At 43.4% G+C, this 20,982-nt stretch overlaps 1 protein-coding gene across 1 annotated transcript; it reads right to left on the reverse strand.

The window, feature by feature from the left end:
* Positions 1 to 138: 138 nt before the first annotated feature.
* Positions 139 to 16,480, reverse strand: wbp1 (WW domain binding protein 1). The gene is made up of 4 exons (XM_079734752.1): positions 16,226 to 16,480; positions 15,482 to 15,584; positions 14,080 to 14,247; positions 139 to 4,740 (listed from the first exon to the last, which is right to left on the reverse strand). The coding sequence occupies exons 1-4, from the start codon at positions 16,286 to 16,288 to the stop codon at positions 4,247 to 4,249; spliced, it is 828 nt and encodes a 275-aa protein (XP_079590878.1). The 5' UTR covers positions 16,289 to 16,480; the 3' UTR covers positions 139 to 4,246.
* Positions 16,481 to 20,982: the final 4,502 nt, after the last annotated feature.

Consider the following 20,982-nt stretch of genomic DNA (forward strand, 5'->3'; position numbering starts at 1 on the left):
TGTCTAAGCAATTGGCAAAAACTGTAATAATTTCTAAAGGGTTAGGATTGGTTATTAACACTCAGACTGTTTTGATGATGATTCTTTCTTCCCAAAAATGAACGTCAAATAAATAAATAAAAATCCAGAGGCTGTGAGTTGAGCGCCAATATTTATGTTTTATTAAAAAAATAAAATACAAATGATGACCCAGGAGTATATAAGCCTTTGACTAAAACAAAGCAATCTATATACCATACACTTTGACTGCTTATAATTGTTGCCTAACATTTAATTATTCTATTTCTATTCTTTTTATATTTTTGCTTGATTTTGGTGTGCGAAAAAAAAAATCCAAATATGAATAGTCTGCATCTACATTGGATACTTTTTTTTGTTTTGGCATAAGAAAAAATCTCACACAAATAAACACACCAAAATGGCACCGACATCAGTTTTACAACATTTGCTGTGTTTCGGTAAAGAGAAAGTATAGTTTACATTTTCTATTGCGGAAGGGGACGTTGTTCAATGCCTACAAAAGACCAGGAGCAAGGTTTAGCCACCACTATATACTTATGAGTGACATAAGAAAACAGAACAGCCCAAAGTAGTAACATTCCTAACCAAAAAAATAAAGACAACCAATTCCTATATTACCTGTCTGTTATTGTTTATATATTTCAACTTGTTAATGAATGGTGCTTTGTTGTTTAAGAGGCAAACACACTCTCTCGCCTGCTAAGCTGCAAACGCACTTTTCCAAACAGCATACCCTCTTTTTATTGGATCCGGAGAAACCAAATTAAACTCGATAGCTTCTGATGTTCTCACCCGTGATTCCTCCAACACCATCACACTCAGAAGCCAGTTTTTTTTTTTTTTAATTTCTTCATTCTTTTGCATATTTTTCTTGAAAAAAGTTAATATTGAAGTATAGTACAGTAGGGGAGACAGGGGATTGCCGGACATATTGCTTGTATATTTCTATGTATTGTAAATACATGACATACGATGGGGGAAAGAGATTGCAACAACAAATAGAAGGGGTTTATGTATTTTTGCATAGCCTTTTTTTTTAAGTACAGTACAGTACAGAGGTATGTGATGCACGGGTGAAGATGAAAGGATTACAGTGGTTGGGGGGAATGTTTGTGCCAAGACTAACAATGCGATCATAATGGGGTTTGGAATAATCTGAAAGCTCGTCTAGGAATCAAACCCTGAGAGTCGGACATACAAAACCGTTAACCTCATGATAAAGTTCATTAATGGATATTAGACCAGTGACTGGGGGGGCGCTAAACTGGTGTAAAATAGAGATGATCGGGGCTCAAGTCATATGTATGTGTGTGTGTGTGTGTGTGTGTGTGTGTGTGTGTGTGTGTGTGTGTGTGTATGTATGTATGTATGTATGTATACATGTATGTGAGAGAGAGAGGGGTGGGGGGGGGGGGTCTCTGGAGCCCAGGTGGACACATCACACACCTCTGTGAACATTGATGAAAGACAAAACTCAATAACTCTCAACGCAGAAGGCAGATGTAGCTTGTTAATTGAATATACATTGTTGTATACAATCACTTATTGTTGAATATAAACCATCACCGAGCTGGGAGGAACTCATTATCCCCCACAACCTGAACACAGGAACCATGCGGCTGCATCCAACCCTTCTTAAGGGATGAGGAGGTGTGTGAATAACTTACCATAAAGCCCTTCATCTAGGTAAACGGTGAGAAGCAGGGAGCGTTTTTTTGGCAATTTTAAAAGTATAGCCCCCCCATTTACTACCCCCGGAACACGTTTAAGCAATCATACAAACCAAACCTAAATGTATGAAAAAAGTTTCCAAAACAAAATTTAAATCATCGGTTTTGGATCTCAGGCCGATCTCAATACAGTCGTTATAAAATATCAAAACATCGCTAGGTCGCCCCATCTCATCCAAAGCATTGTGTTTTGTACACTTTATTTGACCAAACTAAAGCCCACCACCTCATACATGAATTTCCATATCTAGTGGTTCAGTTATAGTGGGTTGAGAACAGCCTAGAAGCCACTTCCTGTATCCAACAGGGAGACAGGAAGTGCTCTACATTAAACATGCTCTGCATGCCACACAAACAAACAAACATGACTTGTTTCTTGCCCGAAATACAACAACAAACACCAAGCCACCAATTACTCATCACAGAACTGATCAAAACCATAATTTAAATCGACAAATTAATAAGGCATTCCGACATAGGTAGCACAAGTATTCTTTTCCAGTCCAAAATAAAAACCTAATCTACTGTGCAACCTTATGACAAGAAAACGGTTGCCTAATTACATAGCAAGGCAGCTTAAGGTGTATACATAGAAAATGTATGAAAAAAAGCGGATAAAAAAAAGAGGTTATTACAAGTTTATGCGGCCACCGATTAAATGTAATCCACACTTAAATACAAGCGTATCACTTAATCAAGTGTGGATGTCAGACAGAAGAAGACTACTCTGTATTTGGGAGGACATCGTGCTGGGGGCTGCAGTGCTTACTCAATTCAAAAGCTAGACATAGATGTAGTTCCTTTCTGTGAGTATTTGTGTCGGTTTCAGCCCAATAGAAGTCGCCTACTGTCTGACCTCGTCGTGGGTTATAAAAACAGGAAATGGGTCCACCGTCATCTTGTTTGATGCAACCCAGACATCCAGAGAAAGAGTTAAAGGTGTTTTTTGGGAGGTGGGGTGCTTCTTTACAATTCTTCTGTGAAATCACCAAATTCCACCACTATGCTTCTATTGACGATGCGAGCAGCATGCAGTTACTATGTGCAGCTTTACTAACACTTGCTGCCGCTACCATGTAGCATGGTCATTTCCTCTGTCAGCCCGACCACTACTGAACAGAGAATACCACAGAAACCCTATGGCGCGTCCTCATCTACGCAGCAGCAGTCATCCACTGCTGGTGACCGCTACCCCGCAGGGATAGCTAACTCTAGCTCACTAGGTGCTCACTGCATAAGTACACACATTTTGTGTTAAGCAAAGATCAGAGATCTCACACAATCAAAAATATGGAAATATAGGACGTATGGATCTTAAACCTTAGTCGGAATTCAAGTGTTTGTGTGTGTGTTTGTGTGTAACATTGAGTGAAAAGCGTTTGATCACGGTCACGTGTATTCAAACCTGACATCAGTTTCCCAACTCTAGAGAACCAAACAGACACCATAACGCTGTTCCTGTTGAATCAGAGCGCTGTCGGAGGGTTGAAGTCCATCTCCCGCTGCAGACACATCACTTTATATCGCACACACAACCGCAAGCAGGATCCTTATAGGTGAACTTTGCAGCCCAGCCCAGCTCAGGAACCCCTCTCATTGGGTGAGGGCTGTGCCTGTAGTTGATCCCGCTGTGGTTTAAAGCAACAGCAGTAACAACCACCAAAAAGACCACACACACCCCAAGATAACAAGTCCCATTAAAACCAATTGTTAAAATCCAATCGCTGTGAGGTGAAGCGCCAACCACATGACTGAAACGGGTGTGAAGAGATGACGGGTAAAAGGAACCAAAAGGGTTCCCATGAAAGACAATATGATATAGAAACTAGAAGCACAAGCAGAAAAGTCAAAGTCCAAACTCCTCTCCAAGCTCTCTCCTTTTGCTCTCGTCTGTCAATCCTCTCTAGACCCACATATCCAACAGGTCCAGCAAAGAAATTCATGTAAAGATCCAAGATGGCGGGAATGCTCTAATGCTTTGACCTCAGACATCAGCAGACAGCTGATGTTATCACAGGGTCCACTCTTTGGTCTGGGGGGAGAATGTTATCAGAAGTTCTCCTGAACCCCTGCCGGGCATCACCGCGGCCTGTAGGAACCAAAACCTTGGGACCGATGCAATGAATCAGCCAAGACCAGAGGGAGAGGAAAACCAGACAGGAGAGAAGGGAGAGGAGTTTAAGCCCAACACTACAACCCCCATGTTTTATCTGGGCACAGAAAATCTGGGCACAGATTTTCCTTTTCTTCTAAAAAGGAGGCATCACTCCTCCTCTGGAAATACTTCATCCGTACAGCCATCCGTACATTTAGGTTTTTTCCCAATCATCTTTCTTTAAATTCCCCTCTTCACCACCCTGACCGACGGTTGCCATGACGACTGCCAACGTTAGCTCTTGTTGTTGGAGCCTCTGTGAAGCAAGAAGACAGGCAAAGACATTATTTGAAACAAGACTCGGCAGCGGCAGTGGCCCAGGGCAGTCGGTGGCCTAATCCTAGACCATATGGTCCCCTGGGCCGGCACCTGCGGTCTGAGGCCCCGGCCGGCTGGGATCCTGGTGTCTCAGGGCTCGCTTCTGGTGGTGCAGAGGCCCGGAGCAGCAGTCCCCGCCTGCGCTCCGGCACAGCCGCATCTCAGCGGCCCCCTGTGGCTCCTCCTCCTCCTCCTCTTCCTCATCCAGCTGGCACACACACACCTCGATCCCAGAGTCGCCCGTGACGTGGCGCCGGCGGGTGATCAGCTCTTCCTCCTCTTCCTCCGCCTGCCCCGACGGCGGATGTGACGGGCTGGAGGCTGCTGGTGCTGGTGGTGGTGGTGAGGCGGACCCAGCGGCCTGGGGGAGGGGCAGCACCAGGGCGGTGGCGGCTGCCGTAGGCTGACTGGCTGGCAGGGGGAGGGTGGGCGGGGCCTCGGAGTAGGGTGGAGGAGGAGTCGGGGGATGGCCCACAACCTCCTCATAGTCGGGGAGCTTACAGTCGTTCCAAAACCCTGTCAGAGCACATAGGACCAAATCAGAACTGGACCAGCGTGTCAATGATAATATCCTGAGTTGAATTTAGGATATTTTAATCTAAAACACTCTGGATTAAAGTGTCCACCAAATGGCGACCCTGTCATCAAAGTGGTACTATAATTATTGGAGACCTGCTTAAACACAGTTTCTATTCATGTACCAACCCTGAGTTGTTCGCCTTCAGAATGTTTGAAGTCAGCGTTTTTCCCCATTAACCTCCATTATAAAATATAGCTTGTCTAGCAGTGAGAAAATGAAAGTTGACAAAGCAATGTAATTTTGTTAGCTATCAAAACAAAACTTTCCACATAACCTAAGAGGGATGTCCTTGATAAGCACACAAAATCACAAACATAGATTGTGGTCAATTTTTATTTTTTTAACATAATCAATATCAAAAAATACCATAAGGTGGGGCATTAGTATCAGGAGTAGTAGGAGTATTTGGACCCAATTGTGGGTCACTTGGGCTTATGGGTCGGTCTTTATGGTCAGAGCGGTACTAAGCTTTTTGGAGACCTCATTACTTCCGGTGTACATAAGCCTGTTTAGGATCTCCCAGGTGTTCAGGTTTGTTTGATTTGAGTTTTTCTGCCCTTTTCCCTTTCGGAAGTATTTAAATCATAGGAATGGCGAACTGTGCAATTCTTTGCACTGGGCTTGGTTTTTATACCTGCAACATTGTAGAAGGTGATAATTATCAAAAATGAGGTGGAATAATAATAATAAGACACATGATTACAATAGTGTGGCTTGCTTTAAAACCACACAAATTAAAAAAACTACAGCTGAGCTGCTGGTGATGTAGAAAGTATGACATTGTCAAGCATACGGTGCTGTGGTTCTAAAATCGACAAGTCTTGCTTGGTTTTAATACTTACAGCCTAGAATAATGAATAGCGAGGACATAAGCACCATTCTTCCATAGATTCAGTGAAAATCTCAACGAGAAGGACCTACTTGTGCACTATTTTTTATTTTTACATCAGCGATAGTAGGTTTAATCTTGATTGATACTGTCTGAGTGCGTTACACCCACACAGAGTGCCACTGGCCAAGCTATATTTTGCCTGTATTTAGCCTCGTAAGGAACTTTCCTTATGAGGCTTTTGTCGGGATAAAAAGTGTCCAGAAAAATAAAGAATATGTTCGCGTTTGTTGCCTACACTCAGATGTAGTCTATTCATTATTGCATGTGAGTGGCTTGAATAAAAAAAAATAACACTCTGAGTTCACATTTTTCTAGAGGTCTCCATGCGTAGCTCCGCCTGCTCCCATGAACCAAGGTAGCCGGCTCCTTGACGAAGGGGGAAGATACCCCCTCCATTTTACACAGGCAAGACAGTGAAATTGAAACATCTGCCTAGAAGCGATTTTTACACTTGGCAATGTATGCATTTCTTCGTGTTAATTTTTTTTTTTTTTAAGCATTTATATACTTTATTCATTAAGAGTTGGACAGAAATGTATTGGAGAGAGAGAGAGGCAAAGGATCCCGGGCAGGAATCAAACCCGGGTCGCTGCGGTAAGGACCGAGCATTAATAATACGCACTGTACCCGGTTAGCCACTGGGGCGGCCCTAATAACGATAGTTTAATTAATAAAAAAAGGCACTCTCAACAGATTTCCTTGCTCCTAGAAGCAGCGCTCAACACCTGAACGAGGGAAACTTGAAGTTAACTAACCAAAGACGAGGAATGGAACCGAGAAAAAATTCCGGACCATGAATAAAGACAGAAATCCAGCACTTCACTTTTTCACAGTCATTTTGTATTCATAGTTAGATGATGTATTGTTAACGATCGTCTAACAATATATTGTTTATCGCAGATCGCTGTATCGCGATATAATCGGTATCGTGGGCCATGTATTGCACATCGTATCGAATTATGAGGTACCCTGTGATTCCCACCTCTACTTTGTAATTCCCCTTATTTAGAAATATTGAACAAACGAATGCTCTATAGGGAGGTGTGCCACTGCCCGACCGTCTCCTTGGCAGATAAACATCGCTTAACACAATGGACTCCTACCGCTGATTAAGTTTTAGTCCTAGTACCCCGCGTCAGATAGCTGTAATTCGGAGCACCAATATCTGTTGAATACCCAATATATTTCAACATAAACAATTGCATGAGATGAGATGTGTGTTTTCTGAAATACCACCACAGCAGAAAATATCGGCCCGGGTCGGGCCGATATTTCCCACCACTATCTTCGGGCTGGGTCGGGCCGGGCCTTTGATCAAGCGTTTGTGTTTTGTTTTTGTTTTTTTAAATCATTGCTTTATTGGCCTAATCTGAGGAGAAATCTATGACATAAACAGAAATATAATAGGCCTATATATATTTAGCCAAATTATATTTGAGAACGTCAGATATAACACCCCATGTATTAAAAAAAATGTTGGGTTGTAATCGGGCTCGGGCTTATAATTACAGTTAATGTGTCAGGCTGGGCCGGGCCGGGCTCGGACAGAGCATGCACGGGCTCGGGTCTGGTCGGGCTTTCTTGACCCGATCTAAGCTCTAATCTGACCAACAAGCCTTACATGGACTTCCTCCCTCTAACGAGGCAAGCCTGAGGATCGTTACCCATGAGTGCTTGAGGTTAAAGGGGAGTGCAGGCTACCACATGACAGAGCCGGAGAAAGAGCTAAGGATAGCCAATGAAAGATGGCAACTGTGGTACCTTCTTGGAGTACTCTATCACTGCCGACGAGAGAGAGAGAGAGAGAGAGAGAGAGAGAGAGAGAGAGAGCATGGAAGCGTTGGTGCGACAACTGGTGGAGACAAACAACGCACAGCAGGCCATGTATCGGGAGCTGGTGGGAGCGCTGACAGCCAGCCATGTCGGCAGGGTTACAGGTGCTGCAGTTTCCCGTCCTGGCCCCCAGCAGGTTTGTCTCAGCACAGACGGAGACAACGCCGCCAGAGAGGCGGCAAGAGACGGGGAGACAAGGCCGTGGGAGAAGGGGCAGTGGGAGACGACGCAGCCAGAGAAGACGCAGCCCATGGGAACACAGATGCCTGTTCCAGGAGGGATGCTCTGGGGAGCTGGACCGCCCCTCCCTCCTGGTTGGAGCTGAGGATGAGGGTGTGTGGCAGACGGCAGGGAGGAGTAAGGGGAGTGATGTATCTGACAACCTGCTGGCTCCACCCCCAAGCCTTACATGGACTTCCTCCCTGTAAAGAGGCAAGCCTGAGGATCGTTATCCAGGAGTGCTTGGGGTTAAAGGGGAGAGCAGGCAACCACATGACAGAGCCGGAGAAAGAGCCAGGGGTAGCCAACGACAGACAGCAACTGTGGGACCTTTTGGGAGTACTCTATCACTGCCGACGAGAGAGAAAGAGGTGGAAGTAGACCTGGAGTTTTTAGGGATACGGATTGGACCCTGACGGAGGTGGATGAGCATTTTCCCACCCTGGTGGTTTGGTTTACGCGATAACCTGTTTACCTGCTCTCTGTGTTGTGTGGTTTTATCGTTCAACTTGGTGGTGTGGAAACCCCACACCCACTGGCCCGCTATAATATATGTATGTATGTATGTATGTATGTATGTATTTATGTATGTATGTATGTATGTATGTGTATATGTATATATATTAGTGCTGTCAGTTTAACGTGTGTGTGTGTGTTTGTGTGTGTGTGTGTGTGTGTATGTGTGTGGTGTGTGTGCAGGTGTTATTCGATAGCCTGGTAATGTGTATAGGCCTACGTACGGTAGGAATATTCATACTGGTTTAAATAATAAATGTTAAACTATTTCCCATCTTTGCTGAGCAAGAGTTTTGTTCGAAAGTTCAGTGATTGAAACGAATAAAAGCCTGGGCTATTAACGTTTCACGATAGGCCTTCCACTGCGGTTCTCTCTTCTTACTGTCCTTTTCAACACGCTCTGATCTCACTAAAAGGCTAGCAGCACGAAATCAAGGGATATTTAGACTAGAAAAATATGTGTGATTAATCGCAAGTTAACTATGACATTAATGCGATTAATCGTGATTAAATATTTTAATCGCTTGACAGCACTAATATATATATCTATATATAGATATATATATTTATATATTAGGGGTGTAACGGTATACAAAAGTCACGGTTCGGTACGTACCTCGGTTTTGAAGTCACGGTACGGTACAGGACGGTAGTTAAGGGTAAAATTTAAAAAAACTGCTTGTCAAAAACGGAGAATGGCAGTAGATCAGCAGCAATGAAAACACCATCCAATATTTTTTAACTATCCGTCGACGCCATGGACCTATTGGTAGACGCAACAGAGACGGCAAGGGCTGTGATTGGTCCTCTAACAAAATAATTTCCAGAATCATTTCTCCGGTTTGACTTTGCACCTTAATTACTTTGTACATTGTTTACTGCACCTTAAGGACCAATAAAACACCAAATAAGATTTGAAAAGCTTTGGAAGTTCATTTACAAAACTGCTTACATGGTTTGTAGTCAACATATAAGATCGATTGGGCGGCGAATTGCATTGCGTATCCGACATCCCGACGGAGAGCTGCTGAGGGGTCTCTGTAGTTACGGAGTCGGAGCAGTATACTTTGGCTAAACGGTCCAGGGGGAACTCCGACTTCAAGATTTTAAATTCTGCATCGCAAAACGAGCCTTTACATTCGCCATATTAACGCTATGTACGCCACATTTACGCACCGCGGTCCACCTCTGTAACCGCACCGAAGTGCCTGCACCGCGATGGTCCAGTACAAATACGTGTATCGTTACACCGCTAATATATATGCATATATATATAGAGTGCTGCATGCAGCGCTCAACTATTGTTCTTCTTAGGTTTTATCCATTCGTTCTTTCTTTCTTATTCTTTACAAACTTTTAGACCCTACTCCTTCTACCACAATTGGAGCCCATTCCAATTTTACAATGTTCAGATTAGCTTGGAATCGCACGATTCCATTCAAATTTTTTCAATATTTTAAATTTTTTAAGATATTCTACAATTTTAATAGTATTTTTTTACAATGAAAGATGGGGTGGAAAAGGAGGAGGAGGCCAAGCCATCCGCCACTTCAACTGCTTCAGGCTTCGTAACTTGGTCCATTTTAACCATTAACCTTCTTTCAAACATTTAACAAATCAACACACATGTATCTTCAATTAAATCAAAACAGAATTTCGATATAATTTATGCATTTTTCAGAATCAGTTTAATTTCATACCCGATTTGTATATTTTCAGCTGTCTTCCATTGAGGCTAGAGCGTGTGAAGTCACATGCTCTAGCTTGGGCTAGAGCGGATCACGTGATCGCCCAAAGCATGGCTATCACAAAGCCAACCATTGCGGACGACGCGGAGCACAACAATGGCAATATTGAACCTAGTGACACTTGTTCTTGTTTAATTGGCGCTAAAATTATTAAAGGAACACTCCACCCATTTGCATTAAGCTTTGCATTGTTAGAAACCCAGTCATACTTTTGAAAAAAAAAGTGAAACGGGAGAAATCCGTATTTACCTCTTACACTTCCTTCTGGCAATAAAGCAAAAATCGTCGTTTTGCGTCATTGCCAGAAGGAAATACAAGATGGGGGATTTCTATTGAGACTACAAGCACTAGTTCCCACCCTTTCAAACCTGCCCATAGGGGGTGGGACCCAATGCGCTAACAGACCTATCACAGATCAGTGCCAGTGCGTTAGACTTCACCTGCAGAAAACATGGCCGAAGGTACTGAATACGCAGACGGACACAATATGGAGGATTGGGATTTTGAAGAAGTTATGGTAGAAACAGATGTTCGTGGCTACCTTTATGAGCCACAATATAGCGACGAGCAGCTGAGGGCTATGGAGGAACAGGAGGCGGCTGAAGCTGCCGCCGCTACAGCCGAGGCAAACGACCTGCCTGCCTGCCGCAGACGAGGAGCCCACAATTAGGGTTGGGCATCGTTTGAATTTGAATGATTCCGGTTCCGATTCCGATTCCTTGTTTCGATTCCGGTTCCTAACAATTCTCGATTCCGATTCTCTTAAGAGGCAGGGTCAAAAAAGTTTACATGTTTTAAATGAGCTAGCTAACCAGAGGTCTTTCTGGATGAAATAGTCTGAACTTCTCCATGAATTTTAATTCTATGAAATTTGTACTTTTTATGAACATCATTTTGAATTTCTCACAGGGCTGTTTTCAACTAGTATATAAATATCAAATCTATGAAATGAATATAAATGTTATGAATTTTCTTTTCACAGAGGTATACTTTTCACAAGATAGTTTAATTCATTTTTGAAAACTTCACATTTAGACATCCTGCAGGTACTTAAACTTAAAGGGTAATTCCGGTGTAAAATGGATTTTGGATATGTTTTGTATGATAATGAGTTGAAACGTTCGTTTTGAAGCACAAAAACTGTATATAGACGCTTTCTTCAGTTGGCTGTTTTTAGCCGATTCTATCAAAACGCTATAAACTTGGAACGATGGGGGCATTTGTTATGGTAAAAACTTAATCGCTATTTTAAACCACTTAAAAGGCTAAAAGTAGCCCGACACTTCTTTGGTAGTATAATAAGGGTCTTAACATATAAAACGAGGCATTGAGAACTTTGTAAGTGTACAGATTGTTTATTAAAAATGACATTTTATACACGAAATACCGTTAGTAGAGCACCCGTCGACGCCATTTTGTTTTTAAGACTCGATAAGTAGATAGGCGAACACAGAGCTTGCGTGTTGCTGACGGATGTCACAATCTCTGTGTTCGTCAATCTACCTGTCGAGGCTACTTTAAGCCTTTTAAGTGGTTTAAAATAGCGATTTAGTTTTTACCTTAACCAGTGCCCCCATCGTTCTAAGTTTATAGTGTTTTGATAGAATCGGCTATAAACAGCCAACTGAAGTAAACGTCTATATACGTTTTTTGTGCTCCTAAACGAACGTTTCAACTCGTTATCATACAAAACATATCCCAAATCCATTTTACACCGGAATTACCCTTTAAAGCTGTTATCTCTACACCATGACCCCGGATGTTTAATCATGTTGGTTGTACACCCTCCTTTGCACGACATAATCGTTTTGCAAGTGTTGCACCAAGCCGACTTGTCATTTATTTTAAGTTAAGCCACACTTTCGAGCGCCGCCGCACAGTTTCCATGTTTCGCGGCTTCTCCGGAAGCTTCTTCTTCGTTCGTTTTCGGCGGCTTCTTCTTCTGGTCGGCGGACTGGGCATCAAAACTAGGAATCGAAATTTTAAAATTTGAACGATTCCGGGAGAACTGGAATGTAAGTCCCGGTTCCAATCGATGCTCGATGCCCAACCCTACCCGCAATGGCTCGAGCTGGGGCGGATTGGTGGTGACTGTGCTCTCACTGTGCGCCAATGGACACAGAACAAGAGTCTGTCTGCTGCCGAGAATTCCAGCGGTGCCAATTTGTTCTGGACAAAATCACGGAATCGGAGGATGACACGGACGTGTGTGTTGTCGAGTCTGTGTGTCACCCGAGTTTCGCACCCCAGGCTTTACGCCTCATCTGAACAGTTGGGTATTGGATACATATTTCTGGACCCAGAAAGTGTACTGGAAACTCCAGCTAAAGCCCGCCGGGAGAAACAGACGTCTGAGCATTGAGTTAGTGTTTTTTTTTTTTTACTAACACATTGGCTACAATAGTTTTGAGTCCCGGGGAACGTGACAATGTAGTTATCCGAAAGTAGCCGATCTTATTGGCAGATCATAGGCTACGTTACGTTAGTTTGAAGTCCGTGTAACGCTGTATAGGCTACTCAAGGCATAATTTATCTTGCTTTGCTAATGTTGTTCTCTTTCTTTCTTAGACAGTATCGGCTTCCTAGGCAATCAGAGCTAAATACGCAGCACAAGATGGGCAGTACCGTGGCTACCAGGAGACAGTAGATGCTCAAGATGAGCTGTGACTATTTTGACTCTAGCAAACGCACACTACACGTTTTATTTTTGTAAATAGTAGTTTTGTTTACTGACCCAAGTGCTGTTATACTAAAGTAGGCCTACTGTATAGATAAAAACTTATTTAAACTGGGGAGAAAAGGTTGAGTACAAATACTTGATATGCTGAGCTACTGTAATTAGCAAATGTTTTTATGATGTACAGTAATATACAAATGATGCGTTTGAAAAAACGAGGGCAGAAGTCTAAGCTAGTCAACGTATCACAGGGATATGTTTACACAAAGTTTGCTCACGCTAACACTCGCGCTAGGACCATGGGTCCTTCCCTCTCCAAATGGAAACAGGCGGGCGGTGCAGCGAGTGCAATGCACTGTGGTAGTTGGAGGATTTCTTACTTTTGAGCCAGAGAGACACTTTCTGCCTTTTCTCAGGCTATGATGAACCGATTTCAATTTTCTTTGCACATTTATAATACATATGATCATTTACTTCATATAACCTTCAAATCTCCACCGGTGAAGTATCCCTTTAAGCAATTGGAAATATGATTGTTATATATCGGCCGTTCGTGTGCCGGGACCCCCGTTTATATGGCTTAACAAGATGGTAGGGGATTGCTACATATCTAGGTTTACTCCTGGTAGAAACTAAATGCTAAAAACAATGCTTGAAAACAATATTTTTAATGTCCTGCTATCTACACAAACGATGTGTCAGATGAAAGCTGAAAGAATGAAAAGCTCCAAGGAGTCCAAAGATATAAGCCTCATCATTTTGTGAACTTATTTCGATCAACTAGATCTGAAAGAATAAGGTCAATAACTTACTTTCCAAGTTACTACCACGCACACACACACACTATCAGAACAGCTCAGCTATACTATATTTTATCTAAAATGTATTCATACTTTATCACTTTAGCTATTTATTTAACTCTTCACTGTATTTGTTTAAATGGTGCGCATTTACTCCATTTAGACTGTTCAAATCCCTTCACTTGATTTAAGCCATTTAACATTTCTTTACGTCTTAAACTGGCGTTACTAAAAGATATTTTCAACCTCACTTTTCACTACAGCACTGCATTTTCTGCGTGAAATGTATTTTCTATTTATATATATATAGTTCTATAGAGTTCTATATAGAGTTCAATATATATAGTCCTATGTATAGTTCTATATATACAGTTCTACATATAGTTATATATATATATATATATATATATATATATAGTTCTATATATTGTTCCATTTAGTTTTATAAATATAGTTCCATATATACAGTTCTTATGGTTCTAAATGTAGTTATATATATATAGTTCTATATATATACATATATATATTGACTTATATATATATATAGTTCTATATATATAGTTCTATATATGTAGTTCTCTCTGACTCACTAAGGCTGGGGGGCGGCGGGGAGATGAAGGAGCTGGACGCCCCCTGATATGCCATGAGGCTGATCTCTCTCTGGCGCTGCTCCTGCTGCAGACGCATCTTCACCCTGCGGTGGCGGTACGCACAGCAGCAGCTCAGCATGATGATCAGAGTCCACACCAACCAGAACCCTGCAGGGAGGGAGGGGAGGGAGGGAGAGGAGGGACAGGGGGGAGAGGGGGGGAGAGGGAGGGAGGGAAGGAGGGAGGTAGAGGGGGGAGAGGGAGAAGGGGAGGGAGGGGGAGAGAGGGAGAGACAGGTTTAAAGAGACAGGTTTAGATTGTGGATTACTTGTTGCATGTATACATGTGCACATGCATAATGTGCAGTGGAAAAAATAACCAAGTGTAAATAAGGTTTGGACTCATGGTTGACAACTATTTTTCCTGTTTCTGTAACAATACAACACAACAAATTCCTTCAATCTGAAAGCTAACTTTGCCATAGAACTGATTATCTAGTTTGGCTTAAGTACCACGTAAAAACGTGGCTTAAGTAAAAACGTGGCAAGAGTAGCTACCTAAATAGTTTGTATTAATTATTTCATATTGTTATCTTGGTTACCATCTATGTTCTGTTGACCCTCTGTCTCTTACGTAGCTGTAATACTCAAATATCCCTTTGGGGAATAACTTTGGCCTTCTCTGATTTCAGATTACATAAGATTGTGAGTTAGTTTAGTTAACTGAAAATAGCGTCCAAAACATACCTTTACTATGCTATGCTGAGCTATGTGCAGGGACACTGCCAGGAATGCCACTAGACAATCATCTTGCCCTAAATTGCCATGTTTGTTTTCTCTCCTTTGTAAAACATGTTGGCAAGAGGGTGTTTTTGGTTTTGTTTAGTTTTTAGCTTCTACAATCTGCCCTATCCTGCATATACGTTTTTTGAAAATTGTTTTAGATGAAAGCATAAACATTTTTCAGAACTTCTATCAGACCCTTATCAGAACTTTTGGCCCAAAGTCAGTATAAATGTGATCTTTAATCCATGACACGATAGAAATTGATCTTGAGACCATCAATTACCAATTCAAGTCATACATTGCAGGTAATATGATATACATAAATAGATTTGAATAGAATAAAGATATATGGGTTGTGCAAATGTTTATTTTCCATAGTCAAATAAAAGAAAGCTCGAACACAAAGGTTCTCTAGATTATTTGAGTTGTGCACATCCCTCTGCTTCTATCACGTTACAATTAAATTGTCTCATTATCCAGTTATAATTCATCCCTGACGTTCTCTTTCCAAATGGGAATTCCTTTTCCAGTGAATGGTGACCTCAGTTCAGACGTGCCTCAAAGAACAGAGCGTGTCTGCTGTCTGTGAAACTTAATATAACGTTTACATGACTTACACCACAGCTCGTAGTAGTAGGTGCAACACTTGGTTTCACCGCAACAGTAGCCCATCTCGCAGCGGTATTGCTCATTGTTTACACCAAAACAGAACTCCTTTCCCTACACACACACACACACACACACACACACACACACACACACACACACACACACACACAGTTGTAATAGTTAATTCATCAGAATACAAACAAATAAATGACTAGCTGGTCACATCTTCGTTTTTTGCTTACACATTGCATACATTACAATAGAACACAACAGATTCCAAACGATAGGACAGGAACATGTATGGTGGAGTTTATTGCTTGACTATGCACGAGGCCAAAATGTGAAAATTGTGTTATAACTGAAAGATTACACGGTAAATACAAATCCAATTGAGTTCAAAATCATCCAAAAAAAGTGATGTTTCCATCATAAGGTTGGCCTAGTTCGGCTAAATAACCAACATGTCAGAACGACACATTGCCGGTTATCAGTAGGAACAGCATCTCTGGTACTGACACGGTGAATCAAAAGTTAACATTGTGTGACAATGTATTGCATTTCGTCTTACAAAATATATATCTGACATTTTTACGGACGCCACTGTCGGGTCTTACGTCCCAATAAGTTCAGAAAGCGAACCTGCTTCCCTTTGAGGTGGAGACAAAACGCACAATAGAAGGCCTGTTTCCAGCTGCGAACCACGGCCCACAGTGAAAGCTCCTACCGCCCATTGAGCGCGAGCTCCGGCTTACCTGAACCAGACAGGCCCCGGCAAACAGAAGAGCTACAAGGGATCCCAGTGCTTTCTGAGGCATCTCTCTGGCTCTTCTGCCGCTGACACGACGGGAATCATACAGCAGTGGAAGGCAACTTGTGAAGAAAAACAAAGACAACGCTTCTTGCCGCGCTGGAAGCGAGAAGCTGCCTTTAGATCCCGAACCGTTACGTACAAGACATGTTTTGCTCAAAGTCTTTGAGAGATTGTTTTGTGCTGCCTGAGATGAGCATAGTCGGTAACGGTAGCCGAGCCCACTAGAGGGCGCTTTGGAGTACTCAACTGGCCTCTGAAACAATGAGCTTAATGCAGATTAAAGTTAGTCATTCACAATCACAATAAAGAATGCATTCGCACAAGTGAGTGTTGCTAACCAAACGATACAGGCCTAGAGGCGTGTATAAAATATTAGTGATCAAATTAATTATCAACAAGAAATAGGCTATGGCTTGGCCTATTTTCATTTATTTATTTAATACCATACATAAATACCCAACATATTTGAATGGTCCCAGTGTAGGTGACAGAACAACCTCCACAACCTACGATCAACTGGGTTACCTCAGTTCATGAATGAATGACGACTTTGTCATGTAATCACTCTGGTATCGAATTTTTTATCGACAAAAATAAAAAATATATTGTGTGCCCGGATATATTTATATGCCTTGGTTACATTCGCTGTCATTGATTTTGTGATTGTGTGTACAACGACAAAAAAAAGTCCCATAATTCCGTCGACATGAAAAGTGTACTTCGGAGTCGAATCTGGGTTGAGGTGTTGACGGTGACGTCAAGGTTGCCATGGTAACGCTCACAGCCGTTCCTTGGAGAACGACGGAAGGGATCGGGGCTCCGACACTGTGATTATGATTGTTATCAGCGACATGGGGAATTCAATGGTTGGTAATCAATTGTTTTGATGATGTAACCTATCCTTTATGGGCCTACTGTGAATTTTGACTTTGGTGCCTTTAACATTGGGAGCCAACTTCTTATTATTTTTCTTTGATTACCTCCAGTGATTAAGGTAATTTGAATAACTAGTTATGTAAGGGATAAAGTATGAACGGTGGTCATTATCGGGAAAATAAGTTTTGGCCTTATTTTCGATAATGACCGGCGACGTTCATTATCCCGCTTAATACACGGCCACTTGCCAAAACAAAAAAAGAACTTCACACGGTATGTCTTTTTGCAATTTATTTGTTACCAGCAATCGTAGTGTCAGCAGAGAAATAGTATGCCAAAGACGTTGACATCGCTTAGCAACCGAGTAGCCTACGCTGGGATTGATAAATTACCGGACTACTTGCGGAGTGATACGAAAGACAGCAAATAAACTTGACTTTCCTTACATTTACATTTAGGGCATTTAGCAGACGCTTTTATCCAAAGCGACTTAAAATAAGTGCATTTGTTACAATAAGTACATTTGTCATAAGTGAAACAATATATCGCTGTCGGTACAGTAAAGATGTTCATAGAACCAAGTATTACAATCGCTAGGCTAACCCATTCCCCGTGTAAAGCAACGATAGCAGCTACTGTAGATGCTACACAATTAAGTACCTTGAATAAGTGACTTTCCTTGACAGCAGTCATTATATGCTTAGCAACGGTGAATTAATTATCAAATATAATTCACCGCCAGAAGTTGTAAAGGGCCCATGCAAGTGAATGGGGCGTTCCACGGTATTAAGAAGAGCCATGTTGTCAGGTATCACCAAATGGCAGACGAGAACCCAATAGCACGACAAGAGAAACAGTTCAGGTGAAGAAACAGTGTTTATTCCAAGCAGAGGTCAATCCGTGTAGCAAACATATCCAGTAGGAGCAGGCAACAGGGAAGGTCCAAAGTCCAAACAGGCAGGTCAATCCAGTAGGAACAGGCAAAAAGGAAGGTCCAAAGTCCAAAAAGGCAGGTCAATACATGAGCAGGCAGGTTCAGAATGAGAAGACGCGGGAGAGCTAGGTAAACACACTAGACAATCTGGCAAAGAACTGAGGGAAATGGACCGGTACATATACTGAGGGGCTGATTAGCTGATGAGCAGGCAAGTATGGGGGTGGGGCAGGCCAGGTGAATGAAAACAGCAGGTAATGCAGAGCAGGAGGGAGTGGCAGAGTCTGAAATGACATGAGATAGTGTGGCAAAACAGGAAACAGACAAATGAAAAACTAAAGCCTTGCTGAAGTTGTGACAGACCCCCCCCTCTAGGGACAGCTCCTGACGTCCCAAAAGGCTGGTCAGGATGGTCCCTATGGAAAGCTGAGATGAGGTCAGGGTCCAAGATGTTACGAGCCGGAACCCATGAGCGCTCCTCAGGGCCATAACCCTCCCAATCGACAAGGTATTGAAAACCCCTTCCCCGCCGTTGCGACTTGATGAGGCAATGGACAGAGTAAGCAGGACCCCCATCAATGAGCCGGGGGGGAGGGGGTGGCGGGGGTCTGGAGCTGGCTTTCCTTAACGGGTTTGACCTTGGAGACATGGAAGGTGGGATGAATCCTCATAGAGCGAGGAAGGCGGAGACGGACTGCAGCAGGGTTGATGACCTTAGTGTTGGAGGACGGGCCCACAAACCTTGGGGCCAACTTCCTAGACTCTACCCGGAGTGGGAGGTCATGTGTGGACAGCCAAACATTCTGACCAGGAGTGTAGCTTGGCGCAGGGATCCGACGGCGGTTGGCATTTCTCTGGTACCGGTTGGACGAACGCAGGAGAGCAGAACAGGCCCGCAACCAGGTGCGCCGACAGCGCTGGATGGACGCCTGGACAGACGGGACACTGGCCTCTTGCTCCTGCTCAGGGAACAGTGGAGGTTGATATCCCCGAGAGCACTGGAAAGGAGAAAGCCCTGTTGCTGTGCTTGGAAGCGTATTGTGAGCATATTCCACCCACAAAAGCTGTTTGGACCAGGAGGATGGTGTCTGGGACGCGATGCAACGCAATGCAGTCTCCATTTCCTGGTTCATCCGTTCAGTCTGTCTGTTGGATTGAGGATGGAAACCAGAGAAAAGGCTGACCGTGGCCCCCAACAGATGGCAAAAGTCTGTCTAAAAACGAGAAGTGAACTGTGGCCCCCGATCTAAGACAATGTCACAGAGGAGGCCGTGCAGATGGAAAACATGATGCAACATAAGTTCAGCGGTTTCTTTGGCAGATGGTAATTTGGGCAATGGAACAAACTGAGCAGATTTAGAAAATCTGTCCACAATGGTTAGAATGGTGGCGTTACCCTGAGGGAGGCAGTCCGATGACAAAGTCGAGTGAGATGTGGGACCATGGGCGATGAGGAATAGGCAGTGGCTGAAGAAGACCAGAAGGGGCATGGCGAGCAGTCTTGTGCTGAGAGCAAATCTGGCAAGCAGCGATAAACTCCTTGGCGTACTCTTCAATGGAAGCCCACCAGAAACGTTGCTTCAGCAGAGCTAGGGTTAGGCTAGCGCCTTACCCCCGGGTGACAGGCAAGGCGAGAAGAATGTCCCCACTGGAGAACCTGAGATTCACAGGCACATACAGACGATTATCAGGGCAAGCACTGGGACTCGGTTGGTCGGCCTGAGACCATTCTACCTTGTCCACAATATCCCAGGTAACTGCGCCGATGACCACCTTAGTGGGGAGGATACTTTCATGTTGTGTGGGACAGTTGTCGGACTGGAACTGACGGCGATCCTTGTACCTGAGCGATAAGACAGGGTAAAGTCAAAGCAATTAAAGAACAATGCCCATCTGGCCTGACAGGAGCTCAACCGTTTGGCTGACCGGATGTACACAAGGTTTTTGTGGTCTGTCCATACAACAAATGGATGTTTTGCCCCCTCCAACCAGTGCCTCCACTCCTCGAGAGCCAGCTTGACAGCCACAATAACTCCTGGTTTCCGACGTCATAATTTCTTTCCGCTGGGGACAATTTGCGGGAGAAAAAAAGCACACGGATGTAACTTTTGGTCCTCTGCTGACCGCTGAGACAGGACTGCCCCCACCCCGGAGTCTGACACATCCACTTCCACAACAAACTGGCAGTCTAGATCTGGAAGGATGAGAATGGGAGCAGAAGAGAACCGTGATTTTAACTCACTGAACCTTTCTTCTGCAGCAGGGGACCATTGGAAGGCTACCTTCTGGGAGGTGAGGGCTGTCAGGGGAGCTGCCACAGAACTATAGTTGCGGATAAACCTACGATAGAAATTGGCAAACCCCAGGAACTGTTGAAGCTTCTTCAGAGTGGTGGGAACCGGCCAATCCACCACTGCTTTAACTTTGGTGGGATACATGTGAACTGAAATGATGTATCCCAGGAACGACACCTCAGTGGCATGGAACTCAGACTTCTCCGCCTTCACAAACAGTTGGTTCTCAAGGAGTCTCTGGAGAACACTGCGGACATGCTGCACATGTTCCTGTTCAGACTTTGAGAAGATTAGGATATCATTAAGATATACAAACACAAACACATTGAGAAAATCCCGGAGCACATCATTCACTAAGGCTTGGAATATTGCTGGAGCATTAGTAAGTCCGAAAGGCATAACCAGGTACTCATAGTGGCCTCTAGGGGTGTTGAACGCCGTTTCTACTCATCCCCCTCCCTAATGCGAACAAGGTGATAGGCATTCCTGAGATCAAGCTTGGTAAACACAGAAGCCCCTTGCCACAGTTCAAATGCAGAAGAGATGAGTGGGAGGGGGTACCTGTTTTTAATGGTGACATCATTCAGACCGCGG

This window comes from Pollachius pollachius (genome assembly GCF_949987615.1).
Source record: "Pollachius pollachius genome assembly, chromosome: 4".
NCBI lineage: Eukaryota > Metazoa > Chordata > Actinopteri > Gadiformes > Gadidae > Pollachius > Pollachius pollachius.